This window comes from Chelonoidis abingdonii, chromosome 5 (assembly GCF_003597395.2).
Source record: "Chelonoidis abingdonii isolate Lonesome George chromosome 5, CheloAbing_2.0, whole genome shotgun sequence".
NCBI lineage: Eukaryota > Metazoa > Chordata > Testudines > Testudinidae > Chelonoidis > Chelonoidis abingdonii.
In genome coordinates this window covers 83,617,699-83,629,660 of record NC_133773.1, presented here as the reverse complement: position 1 = coordinate 83,629,660, position 11,962 = coordinate 83,617,699, and the positions used below count along the sequence as shown (strand labels likewise).

The following is an 11,962-nucleotide window of genomic DNA, read 5'->3' as shown; positions in this document are numbered from 1 at the left end:
CAATAACAGCCTATTGTTTTTCTACCTTTGTACTCACAACTTTGAAACTGAAGATTAGAAGCTTGAAGATAGAAAGATTCCTCTCATAGCTGAGAGACAGACAAAAGACACAGACCCAAACATTCCCTCCCTGAGCTTTGAAAAATCCGGTTCCCTGATTGGTCCTCTGGTCAGGTGTTTGGTTCCCTTTGTTAACCCTTTACAGGTGAAAGAAACATTAACCCTTAGCTATCTGTTTATGACACCCCTCACCCCAACTTTTAACCCCAGTCACTGATCTTGCTCCTATTTTACCTCCAGGCATCTACACAAACACAATTTCCCTTTACTAACCCCTAGATATATCAACAACTCCCCCTCACCCCCAATATTTCTGGTTGCTCGCATCATCTGCCTAGATACCCCGACAAACCCAGCTGCCCCAATTTTCCGCACTCGGGATGCAACTACTCACCATACACCTTTCCATACCCAGGCACCTGCCACAGTTGCCAACTTAGTGCAGCCTCTTCTCCCACCACTTCCTGGGACAGAGTTTATTGACCTTAAATTTAAGTTTATGGTAATATACAGATTATTTGCTTGTGGTTCAGTTGTTTCGTTACATTGTTAGTATATTTGAAATTATTTTGTATAAAAAATCATATATGAAGCTGTGCAAAAATTGACAGCTGTGAGGACTGGCCCCACAGTCAGAATTTGAAAGCTAAAATAACAGAAACCTATTCGATCATTTTCTTGTGATACTTTGGCTACTTGGTTCCACTTAGCCCAAATGACTTTAATGGGAGTTGAAGTGTTCAGTTCTTTGCAGGACTGGGCAATATGGCATGGGCCAGCAAAGCAGTGAAGCAGATGCTGAACTTTAAGCACCTAAGTAGGCCCATGGGTCTACTTCAGCATGTGCTTAAAATAAATGCTTTACTTCATGAGGCCTAATACAGGCCCTCTCACTGTCCCATCGCTGCAGTGTACATTAACTAAATCCAAATGAAGAAACAAAGCCTCTTTGTACCTTTTCTTACGACTTATTCATATTTTTATCATTTTCAGTATTTTTTGTTAACTTATACACATGCATAAACAAAATCCATAGAAATGTTTTTTCTTGCCTTGGTTTGGATGATGGTGGTATGCCTGTGAGCTCACTATCAAATGCATTTTCATATAAACCATAGCGTTATACACTCTATTTCCTGAGGACTGGGGCATGGCAGGGATTTCTTGTCTTCACAGCTTCATATGTGAGTTGCCACTGACATGGTCTTATCATTTGCAATTTGTCATGCTATTTTCTGTGCCACTTGTCGCTGCAATCTCATCTCCCCCGTCCCTCTGCCATTGGCTATGGGTCTGAAACAAATCTTTTGAGGATTATGGAAAAACCTAAAAGAAGAAAATAAAATTAACAGGCATCACTCTTTCCCATGACTTTTGACACTGCAAGTTCTGGGTACCAGCAAAACCTGAAATGGAAGCATCAATTGGCACTACTTATACGTTCTGATGCTATTGCTAGTGTTAAGTCCAACACTGCTATACAGTCCAGCAAAATAACTGGTTTTAATGCACTGCAGCTGCCTGATTAAAAACATTATTGTATTTTGAGGTGTTGTAACTGTGTTGGTCCCAGGATAATTAGAGAGACAAGGTGGGTGAGGTAATACCTTTTATTGGACCAATTTCTATTGGAGAGAAAGACAAGCTTTTGACCTACAGAGAGCTCTTCTTCAGGTAATTTCCCAGACCTGAAGAGGTGCTCTGTGTAAGCTTGAAATTTTGTCTCTCTCACCAACAAAAGTTGGTCCAATAAAAAATATTATCTTATTTATCCTGTGTCTCTCTAAAAAAAAAAAAAAAAAGTGATTTTTAGAAAGTGCTCACATTTCCCACTTTTTTTTCTCCTCCATTAAATATATAAAGTGGCAAACCATAATACAGCTATTGAAGAGAAAAGGCCAGGAGAATTACCTGACTCTTTAATCCCCACTAAAACAATTGCCTCCTCATTTGCAAAAAGGTTCTGAGCACCTGGTAGTGACTCAAGTATGTTGAGACAAAGTGCAGTAGAACAGCTTCCACAGTATTTGAACTGATTTTGACTACCCCATTCCTAGGATGTAAATTCAGTGATTAATTTGCTCTCTCCCCCCAGTTTTGGAGATACTTTATCCACCAAGCTACAGTCCTTGGTAGGAGCTCAAGCGGTGAATCTGTCAAACAAGATTAATGCAGATCTGACTCCCCCTTCCTCTCACAAATCTGGAAAGCCCCTTCCCTCGCCATCCACCCCTCAAACATCTGGATGTTGCTAACTACCTAACAAAAACAAAATAAATCACTTGCTTGCCAGATCACATACATGTATGTACACTGCTGCTTAGCCATCTGCAACCAGTAGTAAGTGACCGTTGCTTCATTTACCTTAGATGGTTTTGGTGGAATCGGGGAAGGTAAAGAATCCATTATAGTGATGATGACTATAAAAGGGGTGCATTGTGGAATTCACTTGATGAAAATAAATTGTCTGCCATAAAATCATATTTAGGGTAGGGGATAAATCAGAGAGATGTATTTGAACTAATGAAAAAAGCATCAGACCCTTACATTTCTGGGTGGCATCCATCCATCTTGTGGAAATAGTGCTGAATGCTTATGAGAAAGTATTTGATTTGGTCAGTTATGTTCACACAATTCAGTTGGGGTTCTTAAAACCAAGAACACATTTTTGCAGGTAACTGATCCATCAAATGATACACTAATAGGGAACAGGGTTTTTGTTTGTTGTATATAATAGTTGTGAATATGTTGTCTGATCTACCTTTTTCATCCCAAAAGAAAACAAGTGTGTTAAGTAGTGATAAATGACCATTACTAGGGCTACAGTTAACTCGTGATTAACTCAAATTCATTGTGGTTTAAAAAATCAATTGTAATTAATCGTCGTTTTAATCGCACTCTTAAACAATAGACTACTGATTGAAATGTATTAAATATTTTTGGATGTTTTTCTAAATTTTCAAATATATTAATTTCAATTACAATACAGAATACAAAGTATTCAGTGCTCACTTTATATTATTTTTATTACAAATATTTTCCCTGGGAAAATGATAATAAAAGAAATAGTATTTTGCAGTTCACCTCATACAAGTACTGTAGTGCAATCTCTTTATCGTGAAGATGCAACTTACAAATGTAGATTTTTTTTGTTACATAATTGCACTCAAAAACAAACCAGTGTAAAACTTAAGAGCCTACAAGTCTACTCAGTCCTAGTTTTTGTTCAGTCAATTGCTCAGACAAACAAGTTTCTTTACATTTGCAGGAGATAATGCTGCCTGCTTTTTGTTTACAATGTGATTGAAAGTGAGAACAGGTGTTCGCATGGCACTGTTGTAGCCAGCATTTCAGATTCTTAAACCTTGGGTTGACTGCTGTAGCTATTTTTAGAAATCTCACATTGGTACCTTCTTTGCGTTTTGTCATATCTAGGGCCGGCTCCAGGGTTTTTGCCACCCCGAGCGGCAGGGGGGGTAAAAAAAAAAAAAAGCCACGATCGTGATCGGCAGCACTTCAGCGGAGCTCCACCATGCCGCTTTCTTCTTCAGCAGCAGGTCTTTCCCTCCGAGACGGATGTGCTGCCCCTTCCCCTTGGCCACCCCAAGCACCTGCTTGCTGTGCTGGTACCTGGAGGCGGCTCTGGTCAGATCTGCAATGAAAGTGTTCTTAAAATGAACAACATGTGCTAGGTCATCATCCGACACTGCTATAACATGAAATATATGGCAGAATGCAGGTAAAACAGAGCAGGAGACATATAATTCTCCCCCCAGGAGCTCGGTCACAAATTTAATTAACACATTTTTTTTTTAATGAGTGTCATCTGTACGGAAGCATGACCTCTGGAACGATGGCTGAAGCATGAAGAGGCATACGAATGTTTAGCACATCTGGCAAATAAATACGTTGCAATGTTAGCTACAGAATTGGAATTGGAAATGTTTCAGAAAAGAACAACAAAAATGATTAGGGATATGGAACGGCTTCCGTATGAGGAGAGATTAACAAGACTGGGACTTTTCAGCTTGGAAAAGAGATGATTAATGGAGGATATGATTGAATGTGGAGAAAATAAATAAGAAAGTGTTATTTACTCCTTCTCATAACACAAGCACTAGGGTCACCAAATGAAATTAATAGGCAGCGGATTTAAACAAAAGAAAGTATTTCTTCACACAACGCACAGTCAACCTGTGGAACTCTTTGCCAGATGATGTTGTGAAGGCCAAGACTATAACAGAGTTCAAAAAATAGATAAATTCATGGAGGACAGGTCCATCAATGGCTATTAGCCAGGATGGGCAAGGATGGTGTCCCTAGTCTCTGTTTGCCAGAAGCTGGGAATGAGCGACAGGGAATGGATTGTTTGATGATTACCTGTTCTATTCATTCCTTTTGGCATTGGCCACTGTTGAAAGACAGGATACTGGACTAGATCGAGCTTTGGTCTGACTCAGTATGTCCGTTCTCATAGACTTAAAAGTGCCATGTGAATGCCTGTTCTCACTTTCAGATGCCTGTGTTGCATCCTGAATGGACCAGACAGAAGAGAGACTCTAGCCCCTGAGCCATTAAATAACATTACTGTTGTGACACAAACTGTCTGTACTGGAGAAATTCAGTTCAAGTTTGTCCTTAGATCAGTGTGATAAACACAGGCACCGCATCAGGAGTTAAGGGCAACATGCTGGATTTAATTTAGGATGTCCTTTCTTCTCTTTGGCTGTTATTTCCTTGTTTAATATTTGCTTGTTTGCTTGTTTGTATTTGTTGATATTTGTTCTCTTGGTGGTTTGTTTTTAAATGTCATGAAGAGTAAGAATACACAAGCCCAAGACAATCAAACTGTTCCTGCTTCCTGGATTAATGTATTTATAATTTGTTTCTGTGTGTATTATTTCTGCACAGCCGGGTGCATTTGGAAACCTTCCTGTGCTAGGGCCAGATCTTGCATCTATTAAAGGAAATAGGAATTTTACCGTTGATTTCCATGGGAGCAGGAACAAGTTAGTACTGCAGCAACCAATGGTGAAAATCACGTCAGTAAAAATATCCATATTAAATTATGAATAAAACTACACTTCTAGCACATTAATACTGGGGGGAAAGAGTTAATAACTTTGGCTGTTTAAAAAAAAGTGTTCCTAGTCTCGCTCACTCGCGCGCGCTCTCTCTCTCTGTATATATATAATATAATCTCCATCCATCTATGGAAAAGCGTCAAATAAAACCTGTAAACAGCTTTTTTTATTTTATGTATTTCTTTAAGTGAGCTGCTTTTTCGTTGATAATCTGGAGACCAAAAATCAATTGCAAATATCATTCCGATGCAAATGTTTACAGCTGAGATACTAAACCTTTGAAAATAGGGTAGGTTATAATGGAAGTGTTGACTCAATTTTAACTTTAGAGGCAGGCACAAGTGATGCCAATTTAATTAAAGCCTGTGTTTAAAATAGGGCTAGCCTTGATATGACATTGATTCACCAGTGTCTCCCTCTTCCCCCACCCTCCAAAAATACTGATGACATTTTGTACCACATACCATTGTGTTGTGACAAATTAATAGATCACTTTGTTTTCTGCAGGAAAACTGAAGACTTTTATAACAAAACCTCCAGTGGCAAAATGAATACAGGTATGCTGTTTCCGTGAGATTTTTCTTTACTTGTAGATCATTTATTTAATAAGCAAACTAGGGCCCAATTTATTAAATGTTCATGCACAAATTACACTAAGATGATATTGAAATTAAACTAAACAGGATGTTGTTTTAATAGTACATTTGTATATGTATATTTATATGCACCGCATATAAAATATACAGATATGTTTGTGTATATAGGAAATATGCATGTTTGTATATATATTGTGTGTGTGTTTATGTATATTTGATATAAATATATATAAAATTGTACCATGCATATATATGTTCTGCAGCACAACAGCATACATAATAGTCAGGGGAAAATAGCATTTCTTTATCTGTGGAAAACAGTCCTATAATGCTTGCTTTTCTGTAAATATCCTATTATCATGGTATATTATTAGATGGGTTTGAATATAAAAAGAGAGAGCCACTAATTTATTAAATAGCAATGTGGATCACAAATTGAATGTGAGCCAACAACGTGATGCAGTTTTAAAACTGGCTGGGGTGTATTAACAGGAGACGTGTAAAACATAGGAAGTCATTGTTCTGCTCTACTTGGCATTGATGAGGCTTCAGTTGAAGTTGTGTGTCCAGTTTTTGGGCACCACATTTTTAGACAGATGTGGACAAATTGGAGAGAATCCAGAGGAGAGCAACAAAAATTATAAAAGTTTTAAATAATATGGTCTTTGAGGAAAGGTTAAAAAACTAGTCCTGTTTAATCTTGAGAAAACAGGCCTGGTAACAGTCTTCAGATATGTTAAAGGCTGTTATAAAGTTGGCAGTGATCAATTATTCTACACGTCCCTTGAAGACAGGACAATAAGTAATCGAATTAATCTTCAGCAAGGGAGATCTAAGTTAGATTTAAGGAAAAACTATCTATAAGGATAAATAAGTACTGGAAAAGGTAACCAAGGGATGTTGTAAAATCTCTCTCATTGGAGGAACAGATTAAAGAAACACATGTCGGAGACTGGTGGGCAACCTGCGGCCTGCGGGCTGCATGCAGCTTGTCAGGGTAATGCACTGGTGGGCCATGAGGCAGGTTTTTTTACATTGACCGTCCGCGGGCACGGCTTCCCACAGCTCCCAGAACTTGCAGTTTGCCGTTCCTGGGAAGTGGTCGCCAGCACATCCCTGCAGCCCGCGCCACTTCCTGCAGCTCCAATTGGCTGTGAAAGGCAAACCGTGGCCACTGGGAGCTCTGGGCAGCTGTGCCTGCGGACAGTCAATGTAAACAAACTATCTCGTGGCCCACCAGTGGATTACCCTGAAAGGCCGCAGGTTCCCCACCACTAGTCTAGCCTCAGCACAGGGGGATGGACAGTAGATGATCTCTTGAGGTCCTTTCCAATCCTATAAATCTATGATTCCATATACATTTACATTATTTTTGAGGCTGCTATGGTAGAAATGTAAAATCTGGGCTTAACCAAAACATAAATTGTAGAATGTTTGTTTTATGGTCTATTACAAAGTACAAAGAAACTATAGCTTGATCCTACACTATTGAAGTCTATAACTATAGGAGTTATGCCACTGTCTTTAAATAGGGGCTGGATTGACCTGTACAGTACATAAGTGAAATCCTGGCCCCATTGAAATCAATGGCAAAATTTAGAGTTACTTCAATGGGGTCATGATTTCACCAAATGTGTATATAAATAGCTAATAGCACACCATCAGTTTTACTCTTTGCTATGATACTAGAGGTAGTGGATTCTCTGAACACAGTAATAAGCATCATGAGCAAATCTGCTCAAGTAACTTTTTATTCATCTGAAGCTTGTATTGTTTTATATTCAGTAACTGGTGGGTCACAGAAGAGTTTAATAAGGAAGACACTATTTATTGTAAGAATATTCAGAATTTTTCTCTGCCCAGTTTTATACTTGCTTTTTTGTGAAAGCTGAAGTTACAGTAGAAATTTATAACCATATATTTATATATTTTTTGAAATTAAGGTAGTTATGAATCACTCCTTAGCTGATGGAATTATGGTGAGAGGTAACTCAACCAATCATCATCGCACATATGACTACAATTCGATTGCATATTGCAGTCTCATGGGTTCAAATCTAGTAAATATTATTTTGTAGATCGCTCTCCCTATAAAAATGTCACATTTCATTGCTCTAATATCTCAAATGTGACTTACAGCCTCCTCATGACATCATAGCTATGACATATGGGTTAATTGTTCTGACTTCCAGTGAGATTTCTGCTACAAGTTTCAATGTAGTTGGACTTTAATCCTAATGCCTCCAGAGCACACTTTGATAACCATCTACTGAAACCTCCTAGGATTGCCTAAATAAACATATAGTCATTAACGTAGCTGAACTTAAACCTGTTGCACGTTTACAAATCCAGGAGCACATCATTTACTTGTGAACATCTATAGCAATTGTCCACAATTACCAGTTCCACTAAAGGAAGAAATCACCCAATGTGACAGGGCAGCTGCCCCTTACTGGCTGGCAAAGGATTAATAGCAGCCCTTAGAGTGGCTGCAGAGAACCCAGCCAACCAGAGGAAGGCTTAGAAGCAGCCAATCAGGCCAGGGTAGGTCGTTTAAGGAGGACTGCAGGGCAGAGAGAAGCTGAGGGAGAAGGACTGGCTGCCTGTAGAGAGAAGTACCTGGGACAGAGCAATGCTGAGCAGGGTCAGGGGAGCAAACAGAGCTCCTGCCTGGCTGGTTCCCAGACTGAGACCTTGATACAGGGGCCGACTAGGTGTTGGGGCTACAGGGAAATGGCCCGGGGTAGCAGGTAATGGCAGAGAGGGGAAGGTGTGGCAGTGAGTGGCTGCTAGCTATAGGGTTCCTGAGTGATGGCCCAGAATAGTGGGTGGGCCTGGATCCCCCCTCTTTGCCCCACTGGCTGTTGAGGGAAGTGGCTGACCAAAGGACTGCAGTTTGTGCCTGAGCGAAGGGCTGCACTAGAGGCTGCAGTTCACTGTGGTGAGAGGCCAGGCAAAGGACTGCTGGTTCCCCCGGAAGTGGGGAGATAACGGAATTGGGGCATGGCCGGAGCGTCTCTGTTCAGTCCATGACTTTTGGTGTCTAGCAGAGTAATGAATTTAAGCTTCCAGGCTTATCTTTTGGAAGTGTTGTGAAGGTTTCCTTTGAGGATGAGGACTGAGAAGGCAGATAGAGTGATCACTTTGTGACAAGTGTTCACCCACAAGTAACAGGGTGTTTTGGTCTTTTATCATTTTCTATGTGAGTTCATTCAAGAATGTAGTGATTGTCTGGTTTCACCCACATAGTTGTTGTTGGGGCATGTAGTGCACTGGATGAGGTACACCACATGTTGTGATGGATATGTGTAGGACTCATGGATGTTGAAAGCAGTATGCAAATATTGATATTGTCTTTTGGCACAGATGGATAATGAATGGTCTAAGTTAATTTGCAAAAACAAATCCTTGGTGTCTACCCATAAATATTTTAGTCAGGACTTTTACAGGGATAATATGCTTGGTAAATGCATCTAATTTTAAAATGATTGAACAAGTCAGCTGCTAGCAAATGAAGCACATAAAAAGCAGCCAGGGAAAGAGAGTACGCAATTCTGGAAGGCTGCAAAACATAGATGCATTAACTTTATTAATGTGAGTCATCACATGATGTACCTCCTAGCAATTTATCCAATTTGTCTGGGAGACAAGCAGAAATACTTGGTCCCTGTAGAGTCTCTGACTCGGCCATAAAGTCACTTTTGGTTAGATTAAGGAAATTATATTATCTTGATCCTCCAAGTCAGCCCTCTTCTGTAGAACTTAATATAATTATGATTTGTATTTTGGTAGGACCTAGGGACCAACTGAGAACAGGGCCCCATTTCACTGGGCACTGTACAAAGTAATAGTGTCTACCCCAAAAAGCTCAAGATCTAAATAGACAAGGCAAACCGAGGGGAGGGGAAAGGGATGGGTTTTTTTTTCTTTTTAATTCTTTAGGTAGAGGATTAGCAAGGGAAGATTAGCTAAACAGAAAGGCAAAATAAAAGAGGAGGGAGGCTTAGGAAGGGGAGAAGAAGGAGCGAAGGAAGGAAGGAGGGGAGCACTCAGGGCGGGTAAAGTAAGACTGAGATGATGAAGAGACTGTGGGTGGAGGGCTGGAACAAACAGTCAATGTCCAGAGCAAAAACTGGCGAAAACAGTCTAATAACATCAATATTCAACAGTTCCTTCTACAGAACCTGCTGCCATTGCTTCTGTGTCTGCTGCCATTGCTTCTGTGTCTGCTCCCACCAGCCATTGTTTCTCTGACCCTTGGTGTCTGGCTTCTGCCTAGAATTTCTTTCTTCTCACAGCCCATATGACTCAGGAAAGGGGGATGCAACATGGATCCTAGTGCTCCCAGAGGAAAGTGAGGGCCATCCTTTCACAGAGCTAGACAAGGGAGCAGAGGGGTGCCACCAGCTATCTTTCACTCTCCTTTCTCCCATCCCCAAAGTTGTAATACCTATTAAAACTGATTGTTTGTCTGCTCCTCTTTCAATGGGAGTGGCATGTGCAGAGGGTTTGCAAGAGCCTATGATAGCATCTCATCAAAACAAGGTAGGATCTCATCCTGATCAGAGCTGAGCATGCTATTCAATGAACAGGTTGTCCAGGTATGAATTACTACTTAATGTTTATGTTGTGTTAATGCCTAGAAGCCTAATCAGAATCAGGGCCCATTATGTCGGTGTTGTAGAAGATATGATTGCTACACCCAATGGATTTATAAGAAAAACAAGAGACATGAAGGACTGAGGAGATGGAAATTGTATATATAAATAAAAGATACATGGGTATAATTTTATACACACATAAACATTTTAAATAAGTGTATATAAGTATCAGATATCCTAATTTGCCCCTCAACGTAGAAGTTAAGTAGTATGGGGGTTACAGCAGACATGGATAAACAATCAATGAATTAAGCCCATATTCCTGTTTGTGAGTTAACTACAAAGAGACTTCTTCTCATCCCAAAACATCTTTACAGATTTGGGGAGCAGTACAATATAACCATTAATTCCTGTCCATGGCTTGATCCTCCTTTAAGCCCAGCCAGATCCTGTCTTTTTGTGTACAATGTCCCACCATTTAGTCAGTGGTTGGCCTCTAGGTCTGACTGACCTTTGTTGCATTTTCATTATTTTCTTTAGCATTCTATCATCTGTTTTTTTTCTACAGTGTCTCTAACACTGTAATCTTTTTCACTGCAGCCAATCCTGTACCATGATTTCCCATCCTACTCTACTTCTAACTTCATTTGTCTTCAACTCATTTCACAGTCTATCTGCCATCTTTCAAAAAACTCTCATCTCTACCACGTCCAGGCTTCTGATGTTTGTTTCATCTAATGCAACTTCTTTCAGTCCATACAATAATACTGTTAGTACACTGGTTTGATAAATTTTCACTTTGGTACCAAACAAAGGATTTTATCGGTCCATAATTTCATCAATTCCTGTACAATATTTGTAGCTAAAGCACATCTCTTTTTAACCTCATTCTTGATGGAATTGTTGGCACTGATCAAGCTTCCTAGATACTCATAAGATTTTACTTGTTCTGCAACTTCACTGCTGCTGCATTTCAACACTTTTCCAATATACAACCACTTTGTCCTCTTGGCATTTATTGTAAATCCAAGTTCATTACACCAATGTGCCAAGGTTGTGAAGAATATCATCATTAATTCAAATGTGGCTGCCAATCACACGTCATCTGCATAAATTGAAAAGCATAACTCTAGATCATCGAAGGGTGTGACATTGAACTTGTCTACCATTTTTAACATCCAATTTAAGAATATGATGAAAAGTGATGGTGATTCCATATACCATTTCTTACGCCACACTTTGACTTGAATCAGATGCTTAATTTTCCACCAATTTCTGCAGAGACTTAGATTTTTATAAATAAATTTGTAATTAAGGATTATCCAACAAACACGAGCATTCCATAAGCAAAATTATTGGTGCATAAAATGTTTATGGATGTCTGGTGGAGCAGAGGTGTGTGGGATGACGCCATATGAAATAAGTTTTGAGATGTAGGCGCGGTGGAGTAATGTAGGGCCTAGAAGATGAGAATGAGCTGGTTGATAGTTGTATAATTTGAAAGCCATACACAAGTAGCCTGTTCCCCCAGTCCTCACTCAAACAAAATTCCCATTGAATTCAATCAGAGACCCTGAGCAAGCATTGCAAGATTGTGTCCAAGATGAATAAAAGAAAAATA

General features: G+C 39.6%; 1 protein-coding gene across 8 annotated transcripts in view; it reads left to right on the top strand.

Moving 5' to 3' along the window:
- The window catches only part of SORBS2 (sorbin and SH3 domain containing 2), a 436,274-nt gene that overhangs the window by 285,189 nt on the left and 139,123 nt on the right, over positions 1–11,962 (top strand). For 4 of the 8 annotated variants that reach the window (XM_032800338.2, XM_032800336.2, XM_032800339.2 and 1 more), the window contains exon 2: positions 5,652–5,701. The exons of the other annotated variants lie outside the window; for them this stretch is intronic. In XM_032800338.2, the coding sequence (XP_032656229.1) occupies positions 5,692–5,701 (10 nt within the window). In that variant the 5' untranslated portion in view covers positions 5,652–5,691. The remainder of the gene's footprint in view (positions 1–5,651; positions 5,702–11,962) is intronic. 8 annotated transcript variants of the gene reach the window in all.